Genomic DNA, 15,589 nt, shown 5'->3' with positions numbered 1-15,589 from the left:
GTTTATTTGAGTTTACAAGTGCCCCCATAACAAGCAGCTTGCACTCAGAAGGGGGGAGGAGCCAGGAGAACCAGCGGCGGACCTCAGAAGAGGAGGATTGAAGCTGTTCTGTGCAAAACTATTGCACAGAGCAAGTAAGTATGACATGTTTGTTATTTAAAAAAAATTAAAAATGTCCCTTTACAATCACTTTAACACTTTAAACCTAGAAAAAAATCCAGCTATAATAGTATGGTGGAATTGGTTGTTATGCTCAGCGCACTGTTTTAAATAATCAGCTGTTCAGAAATGAATGAGATTACCATATTTGTTTTTAGTTTTTCTGAAATTCTACTGCAACTAGTTAAGAAATATATAACACATTGTGGAGTTCTTATTTAACATTTAGTATATTGAAATTTATACTGTATATATTACACATAAATTAGTGAGAAGTCTACTTACGCACACAAGAAGGCAACTGCCCCGACCAGTTGTGATCCTGTTGGCAAATACGCACTGATGACCCAATTAAACGAAAACCAGGGTTGCATTGATATACAACGGTGTCTCGATATCCATAGTTCTCTCCAATAACCTGACCATTCACAATTAGTTCTGGTGTTCCACAGTGACCAGCTACAATATAAAGAAACAGGTAAGAGGTTTCATGTACACATATGGCTGTTATTTTAGCTCTGTACAGTAATTTCAGATTACTTTTGGAGAATTACAATTACAAAAAGGAAAATCAAACAGCTGAAGGTTTTATGATTATTTAAACTGGCATGAGAGATTTAAAATCACTCATGCTTACATAGATGACACATTTTAAACAATGCTTAAGCCTCAGCTAATAGGAAGTGGTTGAAATCTTATATTCTTTTATATATATATATATATATATATATTCCTAACTCTAAACTGTTGACTTTGATTCTCCGCTCCTTGCAGAAAGAAGGAGAAAGCAGCTGATTTTTTTTCTTAAGCCCTGGCACATTTTCTACCTTCTTATCCACCTTCAGGCCATCTTAGCAAAGCTCACTGCTATGTTACTGTGAACTCATATTTAAGTGAACTAAAAATGAGGACAGTGCAAAAAAATGTCAGCCCAATTCACCTATTACAATTCTGCAGCTAAAATGGGAAGTGGGTCATTTATATTCAGCTCAAATTTTATGAATGGATACTTGTTTTATATTGTGAAATTTACTTGGAATACCTGTTATTTTATATACATGGAATACCTTCTGTTTGATAAAACAAACTGAAAAAAACCCTTTGCGTTAATATCAATTTTTTTGTTTAAAAAAAAACATTTTTTAGGGATACTTTATTTTAAAATAATTTAGATTTCTTTTAAATTGTCTATTTGAAAATGTTGGGCAAAAGTGAAAATTGTCATAAAACTGAGAATGATGGCTGATTTAGTTAATTTAGGTTTTAAGACTGCTGAATCTTGTTAAATGTAATGTGTAAAGCCTTTTAACTATGGCTATGACCCTGACTATTCTAAACCTTGCCTGCCTTGTACCTGGACTGTCATCTAACTATTCTGCCTGTCTGTCACCTGCAATTACGTGTTTGCTGTGCTCAGTTGTCATCTGTCCCAGCATGGTGGCCAGGCATTATATCATTATGTGTAAGACCTGGGGGCACCTGAGTATCGGTAGGCCTGCTTGCCTTATGGGTAAGGGTGGCTATAGGTGAAGAACACTAAAGCTAGCTAAAGGGCGTGACTGCTTGCATTAGGGGTAAGCATAACAACCATTTTAGTTTTGAGCATTTGCATGGGGAATTATGTTTGTGCAGAATAAACATCATTACATAAATTATTAAATGTGTCTTATAGGGCAAGTCCCTGAAACATGTGATCATGATGACCGGCTCCTCTCCTTTTGTTTGACATGATTTGAGTGCTCCCCTAGGCTTTCAGTTTGCCCTCACCAGCCCTTGCTCGGGCTGTCTCCTACAAGGGGTATGACATAACCTGTTTTTGAACACGTGACTTCCGGCGGACATGCCATCTCAATGATCCCGGCGGCTGCCGTCCACACACCCTTCCCACTGTCCTGAGGCTCCTGGGCTGAGCAACGTACTGTTGGGTCCAGGATTATGTGTCATCTTCCATCTTCTGGGAATATGTGTTTCTCCTCTCCACTGGCTTGGTGACATATATCAATACGGGTTCTCCTGCATGTCATGCTTTTTAACCCAACATTAAAGCAAATTTTGATTTTAACTATTCCTGGGTTTGTGACTCTATTAACTTCCAAAGATTTGGATGCACTCCTTTATTTGTTGTTTTGTGCTCATGTCTCATTGCTGGTCAGATGAGTTGTTGGAGCTTCCCACACTGTGGTTATCTACTCATCCCCTAGTGTTTGTTCACCAATGCCAGAAGTCTATGAGAGACAGAGTAAATAGGAAAGGTGGTGGTGTTTGTCTCTATGTGAGAAGTGATCTCAGAGCGAGTGTGAAAGAGGACCTAGTTGATGGAGATGAGGCTAAAGTATTATGGGTGGAACTGCACATGGGGTTGCGTACTACAAAGGTAATCATTAGAGATTGTTATAAGCCTCCCAGTGTTAATGAGGAGGTGGAGACTCAGCTCCTTGCACAGATCGAAAGGGCTGCAAGGGCTGGGACAGTGATAATAATGGGGGATTTTAACTACCCGGAAATTGACTGGAGTAATGGCACTGCAGAAACAGTTAAAGGGCAAACATTTTTAAACCTACTACAGGATAATTTTATGGTACAGTTCATAGAGGCTCCTACTAGGAATGATGCTCTGCTGGACCTGGTAATCTCAAACCATGCAGAGCTTATTACGAATGTCCATATAAAAGAACATCTGGGTAGCAGTGACCACAACATAATTTCATTTATTGTTAGATGTAAACAGCAAGCACATACGGGAAAAATAAAAACGCTCAATTTCAAGAGAGGTAATTTTCCAAGGCTGAGAGCTGCTCTCCAAGACTTAGACTGGGAGGGAATATTGGCATCAATGAACACAACACAGAAATGGGAGTTCTTCAAAAAGACTGTATGTGAACACACTGCAAAATATATTCCCATGGGCAAAAAGTTTAAAAAGCTAAAAATCAAACCTATGTGGCTTACGGCCAAAGTTAAAAAGGCTATAGATAATAAGAAATGTAATATGTATATGTATATATGTAATATAAAATTGAAGGAATGCTATCATCATTTAAACATTACAAAGAATATAACAGAATATGCAAAAAGGAAATTAAGGCCACAAAAATTAAAAACGAACGACATATTGCAAAAGATAGCAGGACCAACCACAAAAAAGTCTTCAAATATATTAATAGTAAAAAGGTTCGGTCCGAGCATGTAGGCCCTTTACAAAATAATCTAGAGTGGGTGACTGGGGACAAAGAAGGCAAATTTATGAAATACCTTCTTCAGCTCTGTGTATACAAAGGAGTATGGGGGAGCTCTTGTCCATAAGGGGCATGGTATTGACACAGCTCCAGATGATCTCCATTGGCTCACAATTGATATGATCCAAAAATATTTAGATAGAATAAAGGTGAATAAAGCACCTGGACCAGATTACATACACCCACGGGTCCTTAAAGAATTGAGCTCTGTCATTTCAAAGCCATTATTTCAAATTGTTAGGGACTCTTTAATGACTGGCATATTACCACTGGATTGGCGTAAGGCCAATGTGGTGCCAATATTTAAAAAGGGGTCAAAATCTTTACCAAGTAATTATAGACCTATTAGTTTAACTTATATAGTTCTATAGATACTGGAGAGTTTAATAAAATACCACATAGATGAGTTCTTGCTGGAAACAAATATTTTAAGCAACAGACAGCATGGATTCATGAAAGACAGAAGTTGTCAAACAAATCTGATTTCTTTTTATGAGGGGGTGAGCAAAACCTTGTACAGAGGGGTGGCAGTGGACGTGGTATACTTGGATTTTGCAAAAGCATTTGACACAGTTCCCACACATGGCTAATGTTTAAGGTAAAGTCTACGGGCTGGGAAATATCTGTATATAAATGGATAGAAAACTGGCTAAAAGATCGTATTCAGAGAGTAGTGGTTAATGATTCATACTCTGAATGGTCTGGGGTCATCAGTGGTGTACCCCAGGGTTCAGTGTTGGGACCCTTACTTTTTAGTATATGTATAAACGATATAGGGTCTGAGATTAGAAATCCTATTTCAGTCTTTGCAGATGACACCAAGCTGTGCCGTGGAATAACGTCCTTAAAGAATGTCTTCAACTTATAAGCCGACCTCAATGCACTGTTTAATTGGGCAACTATGTGGCAAATGATATTTAATGCTGATAAATGTAAGGTTTTGCACTTGGGGGTTAAGAATATGCATGTATCATACCAGGGGCGGACTGACCATTATGGCACTCAGGCACTGCCCGAGGGCCCGGGGTCAGTATGGGGCCCCAAGAGATGCCCCTGGTACCTTTCATAGGATTTTTTGGGTGTGGTTTCAGTGTAGGCAAGGACACAGAGGCTCCATGATCCCCTATTGCCCGGGGGCCCCATGAGTTGTCAGTCTGCCCCTGCATCATACATACTAGGGGGGATACAACTGGGGGAATCAATGGTGGAGAAGGATCTGGGGGTTCTGGTATATCACAAGATTAATAATGGCATGCAATGCCAAGCTGCGGTTTCTAAAGCGATCAAAATTCTCTCTTGTATTAAAAGAGGTATTGACTCCAGAGAGAGAGATATCATATTACCCCGCTACAAATCATTAGTAACACCTCATCTGGAATATGCAGTTCAGTTTTGGGCACCAATTCACAAAAAGAACATTGGGGAACTGGAGAAAGTACAGAGAAGGGCAACTAAACTGATACAAGGCATGGAGGAGATCAGCTATGAGGAAAGATTAGAGGAACTGAATTTATTCTCTCTTGAGAAGAGGATATTAAGGGGGGATATGATCTCCATGTATAAATACATCAGTGGTTCATATAGTGAACTCGGTGTAGAGCTATTTACCCTGAGGTCAACACAGAGGACAAGGGGGCACTCTTTACGTCTGGAGGAAAAGAAATGTAATCTCAAAACACGGAAAGGTTTCTTCACAGTGAGAGCTGTGAAAATGTGGACTAGACTCCCTCGAGAGTTGGTTCTGGCCAGCTCCATGGATTGCTTCAAAAAAGGCATGGATTCTTTCTTAGATACACAGAATATAACTGGATACTAACATGTATAGGTAAAGTTGATCCAGGGAATATCCGATTGCATCTTGGGGGATCAGGAAGGAATTTTTTTTCCCAGCAGGTACAAATTGGTTCATGCTTTGCTGGGTTTTTTTGCCTTCCTCTGGATCAACTGTGGGTATAGGATTATAACTTCTTTTTTTTTTTTCTATGGTTGAACTGGATGGACTTTACATTTTTTTCTATGCATATGCCAATTTTCCTATAGTAGGTTTTATACATTGTGCAGATGCACCAATTTCCAGGCAAGTTAAAGGCTACCGTGACACATGCTATTTAAAGGTAGATTGAATTTTAATGTTGCCCTTTAACCATTGTAAAAATTGCTGCTGTCAGATGAATTAAAAAAAAAAAATCTTGTTTAGGTATAGGTTTCCCCAGGGCAGTGCCCAGCCCTCTGTGCCATTTGTTTGCTTATTAACCTAGAAATGGCCACTACTGTTTTTTCTTTAACATTGATTCCTATTGACTTTAATTGGGTTCAAAGTTGACACTCAAACTTCAGTAATGTTGGGTGATCCTGCCACAAACCAAAACCAGGTATGTTCTACTCATCACTAGTTGTAACATAGAAAAGGTACAAATACCAAGCACAATGAGGTTACATAGTTAGTCCAGCCAAAAAAAGACAAAACAAAGCAGCCAGAGATTCCCTTCATAGATACCAAAACCCTTATGGTATGGTAATGGTCCCTCTCAATATCCATACTAGACCTTTAACTGAGCAAGCAGCTTGGCTTCTGAAACATACAAGGCCACATGCTCCCAACTTGGGGAAGATACCCCCTGACAAAGCACCTTGTTCCCTTATTGATGGGGACAAAAGTCTTTCTCACAACCCTGGCCTTCTGGTTGTAAGCATCTGCCGGTGTGGGGCTTAGCAGCCCCTTTTAAAAATAAGAGTCCTCTGGATATCTCCCCACCCCCACACCACATGAATGATTAAGAGATACCACTGCTCATACCTTTATTATTACTGATAAAAATATAGTGTGATGTTCTAACTAACTAATGTTATTTTTATCTAACCAGGGAGACCCTAGTGCTTCTTGAAAAAGCTAAAGGATAATCAGATTACATTAGTGGCCAGCTTTACGGGCTGTGTTGATTGGCAATGTGCTTTCCAGTGCTTTCATCCAGCCTTGGAGATCAGTTTGAGAGACTTTTGGGATGCCTCAGAGTTCATTGACAGAAGTATGTGACCAGCAGTTGACCTCCTTCTAGGCTGATTTTGAAATTCCCATTCATTTCAGCATAACAAAATTTGTGATTTTAACAAAAAGAGTGGTAAGTCAAGCAAATCTGGTAAAGAGAAGTGGTAAAAGGAAATAAAAAATAATATATTACCTAAGCACCTAGTCTCTGTCCCACTCCAAAGTCCAGAAGATAAGCACTCTCGCACAACTGACCCAACTAACATGTAACCATTGTCACATGTAAATATTGCTGTGGATCCAAATGTTGTCTGAGTTCCAATTTTTTTCCCATTGGGTGGTACAGGGAGATCTCCACAGGATGTAACTATAAAGATAAAAAAATATTCAATTGATGTGGACTAATACAATGAACAGAAATATATGAATAATGGTTTCACTCATTCATTCATTCATTCATTCATCCATTCAACACATTTGTATTTCAGTTCCACTGCATTGTATTCGTGGCTTTATAGGAATATGCAATTATAGACTGTAAACTCATAATCTAACTCGATCTTTACTCAATCTTTGAAAACTCACTTAGAACTGTATTTGAGTCACCTTCATCAGATCATCCCCTGCAGCTATTACAGTTTGTACCACCTTTCCTTTAGATTGAAAGCTCCATGAGCAGGGCCCTCCTATTCCTTCTTTATTGAACTGTATTGTAAGTGCACTGTTCCCCCTTTATAGTGTAAAGCACTGTGCAAACTGTTGGTGCTATATAAATCTGTATAATAATAATACTAATAATCTTGTGCTTTGCCGTGGCAAAGCACCAGGCTAGCTTTGATCAAAAGACAAGAGGTGGAAATGTCGCACACCCACACAGAACCCAGTGACTATATAGAGAGGTAAAGATACAGCTTCAGCCTGAAATCCTCATGGGTTTGCTTCTCTGACATGTTTCACCCCACTTATGATGCTTACTTCTACAGATAGTTCTGTGTGGTCAAGCCTTGTTTGCGATGTGAAACATGCCAGAGCAGCATAGCCAAAAGGAGTTCAGGATGAAGCCAAATCTTTATCTCTTTATATAATGACTGGGCTATGGTGTTCTACCTTCTGTTTTCTGATTTGTTTCAGCTAGCCAGGATGACCTTCTTGGCACATCGATATGATCTATGTTTTGGACTTCCGGGGGAAGTTTTGTAGTGCTTTGAGTGGATCCCCAAATTTTTGTATATGGATGGAAAATAGAGGGGATTGGTTCCTCTATTCACCTCTCCTGCCACCCTTCCTATCTGGGTCATGCTGCGCTCAGGCCCCTGTGTGCTCTCCTAGCCCCCCTTACCCCCTGCACTGCTGCCAGCTTCCACTCTCCCCTTTCTCGCTGATGTGTCAGGATGGAGAATGTGTAATTTACTGGCCCCTTCCTTTTCTGAATGATCACTGACTCTGTCTATTCATAACTGAAGTATAGTAAACTGTGCTTATTATGATTCAGTTTGTGAATGAATGAATGGTAGGCTCTGAGCTATTCCTATTTGCTCATTCTGTGCAGCTGAGGTTGCAGAGTTGGAGACTTGAGGGCTATGTCCTCACTCTCCTTTCTCCACCTCAAAGTTGAAACATCAGAGATCTGTTTAGGCCCCTGATATCTCACCAAAGCCCCCCAAAGGGCAAAAAAGTTGTAAAAATAATAAAAAATAAAATTGTAAAAAATAAATAAATTAAATTAAATGGTAAAAAATAAAAAAAATTATATAGCAAGAATAAAAAAAGCTACTGACACCAGTGGTAGAACTACCAGAATCTCAAAGGTCACACTTGCAAGCAGGCCCTGGCATTCTGCCACCATGGGGGGATTATTGAATAGCTGACTCTTTAGCTTACAATTGAAGCCAGTTAGACTGTGGTCTACATGATCACGATGGGAGTAAAAAGCAGCACCCTCCGCACAGATCACACAGGCCCAATTCTAGACATGGGTTCATAGTTTTCTAAGCTTAGTAAAGCTATCACAACAGACAACTCATTACAAATGTCAAATGCCTGACTGCCAGGATGGACCATGGGGGTCTGTACATTCAGGAGCCTGTCCTTTTAATAAAGCCTAGTGCACACGATGAGAAAATTGGACAAAAAAACACTGCTTTCGGAGTGATTGAATGATAATTTGATCATTAGTCCACAGCATTCCAGAGCGATCATGACAGTTCATGCAAAATTATCTGAAGGGACAAGCATGAACATTTTTCTCCTACGTTAACAGAAGGACTGATTTTCATTTAATCAGCACAGTATCTGAGTGATGCGTATGCTCGGAAATGAAAAAAATACATTACAATACAATACAATACACTACATCATCGTGGGAAGTTGTATTCTGTCTTTTGAACATTTTCATAACTTTAGTAACCTATTTATTTTTTATATGAAACTAGCATGCAAAAAAAAAAAAGATGGCATTTGTCAGATATTCTCAATGTGTGTATGAGGATTAAGACAGAGCACATTACACTGACATCAGTTCTCAACACATACTGTTAGCATTTAATTTACATAGTAACATTTTGCAGTGGGTATTAGTAAAATAGAATTCTGGGTTGCACAGTTTAAATGAATAAAAACCAAATAAATACATTCATAACTAAAGTTGACTTGTATAAATGATGTACTGTGTATAGCTATTTTTACAGTTCTGCAGACACGTGTTGTGTGTTGGCTTTTTAGATGTTACAGTTGAATGATCTGAAGCTCTTTCTAGGGGCTTTCCAAGGTCAATAAAGGTTATCCTTGGAATTCCAAATGAGCTTGACTGCTTCAAAGACAGCATTGTAAAATGCGAAGACACTACATTTAATATTTGGAAAACTCAAAGTCAGCACAATGTCAGCACAATACATTTATCTCTAATTATTATAATAAAATGTTGTTTATTGGAATTGCTGCTTCTGAATGCCTTTAATACATAAATGTATTTTAAATGACTCAGCACAGCTGTGAATATTTGTCTCATGGCTGCGCTTGATGTTCCTTGTTTGTGTTTCTGAATTCATTATTCTTCTATACATACTCTGGCAGTGAGGTCGCTCATTTCTCCAACTCCAAGTCCCATTGGCAAGACACTGAATAGAAGCAGGTCCCAAACGGAAGTAGCCAGGATCACAGCTGAAGACAACTTTTGTCTTGTATTCATAGTGGGATCCATTGACAATGCGCCACCTTCCGTGTTCCAAGGTGAAAGAATTGATGCTGGGGCAAGTTACAACTTCAAAAGAATAAAAAAACATTTTACAGTAACAAAAAACAAGAATGTTTCTGGTTCAGTCAATTAGCCTAGGAATAACAAATTACTGAAAATTACAGTTAAACAATTACAACATACATGAGCAACCAGATCTAACTAGAAATAATTTTGTCAATTAAAAAGCAACCTTGTTGAAACTTTAAGGATTTAATTGGAGACAAAGTTAAAGGTATATTTTTGTTTTCCCTAATAAAACACAGACTTTGAAAATATAATATAACATCAACAGTCCCCTTTGCTATTCATTAAAGTGATCCGGTAAGCTGCAACCAACCCATACCTGTAAAACAAAAACAAAAACAAATGAAGTTTTGATTGATTGCTCCATCTGACCTCATGGTACACCAGCTTGATACTCCTGGAAGTATGGGTCTCCCAGAGGACTTTGGGGGCCAATTTTGGCTATGGGTGTGGTGTTCAGTGCCATGCCAGACACTAGAGTTAAAATGGAATACCAGTCAAACCCTAACTAAACCTAACTTTAGCCTCACCCACATTCTAAGACTATTCTATTTACCTTGTAAAGGAAAGATGCTTATATTTGTCTATTCTGCAGCTTCTCTAGTCTGGTCACATGACTAGCTTCCAGAGCCAGATTCAGTGTAGAAGAGGGACAGCCGACACTGTCTGGCCCATAGTAAGCCTTTTGTTTGATGTCCAGTGGTTGACTGACCATTGGAGCACTCAGGCATTGCCTGAGGGCCCGAGATCAGTAGGGGGCCCCATGAAATTCCCCTGGTATCTTTTTTTATAGGCTTTTTTGGGTGTGCTTTGATTGTGGGCAAGGACACAGGGGCCCCATATCCCTATTGCCCGGGGGCCCCATGAGTTGTCAGTCCACCCCTGGTGATGTCATTGCCCAGGTTCTGCAGCTGTTGTTGGTGATCTTTCCTCGACACTGAAGCTGGCGCTGGCACCCGATCATGTATAGGCATCTTTTTTTTTTACAGGGTAGATAGAATAGTCTTAGAATGGGGATGGGAGTAGATTTAGGTCTAGTTAGGGTATAAATGGAATTACGCTTTACATATTCAATCTCTTCATTATAGGTACAATATGGGTATAGTTGAAATTAATTCTGCATGGGACAGGGTCAAGTTAAAAGGATTACTATAGTGTATTTCCACTTAATACTGAAAGGTTTGACCTTATTCTTTAAAGGATAAGTTCACCTTTTAACAAAAAATAATAAATGCACTTATTTTTTGCAGTTAAAAAAATGTGGATTTACTATGTATTGTCTTGTGAGCCTGGAAATCATTACACCAGTGATCAGCAGATTGCTGGTGCCATGCAGGACATTTGCAGACCTACGTTAACAGAAGGACTGATTCAGTGTATCTGTGTGCTTATACTTTATATGGGCAAGCACTCTGTCAGGAAGAGTCCATGAACTACCACGGTGCTCAACAGCACCTTGGTAGTTCATTGAGAACTACAGACAGTCACAAAGGCTGTTGGTAAATGTAGTCTTCCCATTCACAGAATACTGAGAATGAGTGACGTGGCCAGGTGGGCGGAGTCACGCACGGTCACGTTTTTTAGAAAATTGTGACAGCTAACGGAGGGAAGATCCGCTGCTAGCAGTAACAATGGGGGGGTCGGTGGCCGGTCCTACAGTAACATGTTACATGTTACATCCTGAATATAGGTGTAATATGTAACATGTTTTGAAAGGTGAACTTATCTTTTAAGCTTAGTGAACATTAAATTTAAGGTATAAGCAAGTCTCTACTCATTTAGTAGATCAACCTCGCTGAGTCAAAGGAGTAAAGCCCGCCATACATGGGTCGAATTTCAAAAGAGTGAATCAACGTGACAAACTCCTGCGCTCCTACCTAAAAACTAATACCTACCAACAAAGGTAAAGCTGCTACATACAGTCATATACCCATAGACAAAAAATATAATGAAACACAAATGATGCAGCACTACTACCATAAAAAGTCTTCACACATAAATGAATAAGTGAAACACTGCAAAATTAGTGACATAAATAACATAAACACACAATATTAAATAGTGGCAAAAAACTCATAAATAATCACATGTGACAAGTGTCAATACGAGGTCCTTTCAGCTTGCCCTCATGAAGTCACGTGTTAAGCGTGACGATACGCGTTGGCGGTGACGCACTTCCGGTCGGACGCCTTCTTTATTTACATTGGACACCCATGCAAGTACATCTGATCTGAGGTTTGATTTACATGTGATGTACAAGATGATTTTAAATGTGAGCATATTCGATATGTGATACTTTGTTTGGTGAATAAATAGTTTTACACTATGCAAGCATTCACTTATATTTTCTGAGGGATCAAGTGGCTGCAGCCACCTTATGTGCCTGAAGAGGAGATCTGCTGCCCTGTGAGCCTGTGCTGGAACCTGTACATGAGGGGAGGTCAGTGTGGAGAGCTGTGGAGGATTACCTACTATTAAGGGTCCATGTGTTAGTGATCCTGAAGGCCTTTTGACCCTGTGCGGGTCACAAGAGGGAGGTGAGCGGGCAATTCAGCCATTTTTGGATATCTCTGCTCATTTATCAGCACTTTTTTTTTTTTTTTCTTCTTCAAGAATTGCTGTGGACTTTATATATGGTTTTTTGTATATTGTCAGGTGTTTTACTCCTCACGGGACTTTATATATTTATTGATTTATTCATGTTTGTTTGCATGATCAGTTCTTAGTTTATGCGTTTATTGGGATGCACGTGTGTTTTGTGTTATATGGTGGGAACTGATTTTTAGTTCCGGTGGGAGGTTTTTTTTTAACACATTGAGTCCTGTTGTGACTTACTTGTTTGATTTGGAGCACTATTGGATCCCATTGGATTACTTGGGGCACCATTTATGTTATTTGGTCCTTTTAGGACCTCGTATTGACACTTGTCACATGTGATTATTTATGAGTTTTTTGGCACTATTTAATATTGTGTGTTTATGTTATTTGTGTCACTAATTTTGCACTGTTTCACTTATTCATTTATGTGTGAAGAATTTTTATGGTAGTAGCGCTGCATCATTTGTGTTTCATTCGAATTCCAAAAGAATTTTCTTTCGAAAATCTTTTCTAAGAATTTTGCACCATTAGTGGGTCACAGAAATGGCAAATTTTTGTGTGACTATCGAATTTCAGTGATCGGGTATATTGGAAAGTTTTTGAAAAATGAACTAATTTCGAATCAATGATGGGAGAATCGTGTGGGAAACAAACGAAAAATGAATTAGCATGAGCTGTGACCTGGAAAATAATGAAAATTATTGGCCATAAAACTTATTTTCTGTAGCAACATTAAGTTTAATTGAAGGCTTGGTTGGTTGAATTTCAAAATCAATGGTGGCACCATCAGATTACAAACGGCACAAAATTTCAATTTCCGATTTTCTAAAGAAAATTTGTTCGGAATTCGACCCATGTATGGCCTGCATTATTCTTCCTCTCTCGACCTGTTCAGTACAGATAGGCCATCTCTAATTCCAATTAGAGAGTGAAAGCTTGAAGACTTCTCTTGTGATCTCTCTTTTGAATACTGTCATAAGTGCAGTGCAGGGGCGGACTGACAACTCATGGGGCCCCCGGGCAATAGGGGATCATGGGGCCTCTGTGTCCTTGCCCACACTCAAAGCACACCCAAAAAAGCCTATAAAAGGTACCAGGGGCATTTCATGGGGCTCCCTACTAATCCCGGGCCCCCGGGCAGTGACCGAGTGCTCAAATGGTCAGTCTGCCCCTGGTGCAGTGTGTATTAAAGGATAATACTACTAAAACGTGTTACATGTTACACCCTCACACCCAGATTCCCCCCATGACAGTTGGAAGGCGTTCCTCTTCTCTGCAGCTGCTGTCACATTAAAAATTGGCGAGGCAGAGGCTTCACTCACACAGCTGAGTCATTAATTCACAGGCATCTGTGAAATAAAAAACTACAAGTCTCATCTGCCACCTGATCATTGTATTCACAGTCCATTGACACTTCCTCCAGCTTTCCTACTTATAGCCCATATAGAAGCAAGGACAGAAATCTGGAGTCAGCAGGAGCCTGCCATTGCATGTACAATCCACTGATCATGGATGCAATATTTTGCAAAGCTACTGTAGAAAAAAAATGCACATTGTTTTTCTGCAAAAATATGTGCCTTTATAATTTTTTCAATTAATTGTATAGTATGAAAGGTGCAGCAGGGGGTTTGGGACGCCATGATGGTTGACTTTACTCCCACATTCCAGCTAGAGCAGTAATATTATTTTATAACTGGACTGAGCTTTTAAAATCCAGGAATTGAACACCAGAACACAGTTCAAACAGCAGTAATACTGGTTTCTTTTATAGCCTGGATCATAATCTCTTTCTCTTTTAATTGCTAAAATGGAAGTTGTTCTCTCAGTTATACAAAGCATTCCTGGAGGTCATTCTGCAAATTGGTTCTTCTTAACTCTCCTTCTGAAATTGAATTCATTATCAAATAGCCAAGTCTTCAGAAAGTGAATGCTGGAACTGATCACATTGTACTGCATGAGGCAGCCAACTATCTCTACACTACTCTTGTCTTTACACTGAGAAAGACTAGGCTTGTTGCTTTTAATAATCTACTTTAAGGTATCAAAGAGTCTCTACCTAAGACCAGGAGCCTGCAGTAGGTATATGGCCACATAAACATTTGATGAAGCAGGGACTAACAAGGAAGACCAGAATGAGGCAAATAAGTGTTGAATTGCAGACAGGTTTGCCTTTACCACCAACTTTGCAGATATTGACTTATGTTTTCCACCAGCCCACCCATATACTGTATTCTGTGTAACAGGTTTGTTGGCCAAGCCTAGTGGAAATGACTATCAGCTGTTTAAGTGTACGTCAGGGTAAAATCAATTTAAAACAACATATTCAGTACTCTCTGGAATACGTTTACATTTTTTCAAGTTTTACCCATTAAAAACATCTGATCTGTCAAAAAATTGAGCTCCTCATGTCCTGTTTGTGTTGACAACACAGTGCATTTGTTGCACTAAAATCCCAGCCAATGGTGTCGGCCCTGTCTGCCGGTTTACAAAATTCTGTCTATCCACACCCCTCTCTGGCCCACTCCACATGGAAGCATACATTTTCTGGCACACCACCCAGTTCCATTCTCATCTGGGAAAAGCATTAGATATGCCCTGGTAGTGGAAATGTTTGAACTGTAAAGGATTTCAAAGCATCAGAAATGGGTGTTTGCATTGGTGTAATGTATGATGGTGGTATCAAAACACTGGTCTAAATTTTCACATTTTGTAACGGGTTAATAAATAAATGTGTTTTTTTGTTTGGCATTATGTTACTATTACTTGCTTGATATCTCCTGATAAAGAGGGCTACGTTTTCTTGTGTAGACAAAGTAGAAACAAAACACTTAAAGTGTAACTAAAGGCAAAACATTTTTTTTTGTAGTTTTGGATAGAGTAGAAAGGAATTACATATGTTAGGTTTTTATTGCTGTCTGTGCCCCCATTAGGGAGATTCACCCTATTTGTCCTGTTTATCCTTATCACTGAAAGTGAAAGTTAAAAAAAATCCCAAATTTTGAGTTGACATCAGAACACTAATAGAAGGGATGACCCTGGTGGCACACTGCGATTCCCTAATTTTGGATGGATTTCCTCTCACTTCCTGTTTTGGCTCTGGGACAGGAAGTGAAGGGATTTCTCCTTAACCACTAGCCTACAGGGCACTTATACACCCTTCCTGCCCAGGCCAATTTCCAGCTTTCAGCGCTGTTGCACGTTGAATGACAATTGCGCGGTTGTGCAACACTGTACCCATATGAAATTGTTATCATTTTTTTGAGACAGATAGAGCTTTATTTTGGTGGTATTTAATCACTTCTGGGTTTTTTATTTTTTCTTAAACAAACCAAAAACCACTGAAAATTTTGA

The 15,589-nt window shown here is 39.3% G+C and overlaps 1 protein-coding gene across 1 annotated transcript in view; it reads right to left on the bottom strand.

The window, feature by feature from the left end:
* The window catches only part of CSMD3 (CUB and Sushi multiple domains 3), a 1,455,553-nt gene that overhangs the window by 158,634 nt on the left and 1,281,330 nt on the right, over window positions 1-15,589 (bottom strand). Inside the window, exons 52-54 of the mRNA XM_089664334.1 lie at window positions 9,446-9,640; window positions 6,575-6,748; window positions 445-618 (exon numbers count right to left, since the gene is read on the bottom strand). Coding sequence (XP_089520460.1) covers window positions 445-618; window positions 6,575-6,748; window positions 9,446-9,640 — 543 coding nt within the window. The remainder of the gene's footprint in view (window positions 1-444; window positions 619-6,574; window positions 6,749-9,445; window positions 9,641-15,589) is intronic.

This window comes from Staurois parvus, unplaced genomic scaffold (genome assembly GCF_062004578.1).
Source record: "Staurois parvus isolate SC_StPar_1 unplaced genomic scaffold, SC_StPar_1.0 ptg000047l, whole genome shotgun sequence".
NCBI lineage: Eukaryota > Metazoa > Chordata > Amphibia > Anura > Ranidae > Staurois > Staurois parvus.
This window is presented reverse-complemented; position numbering and strand designations above follow the sequence as displayed.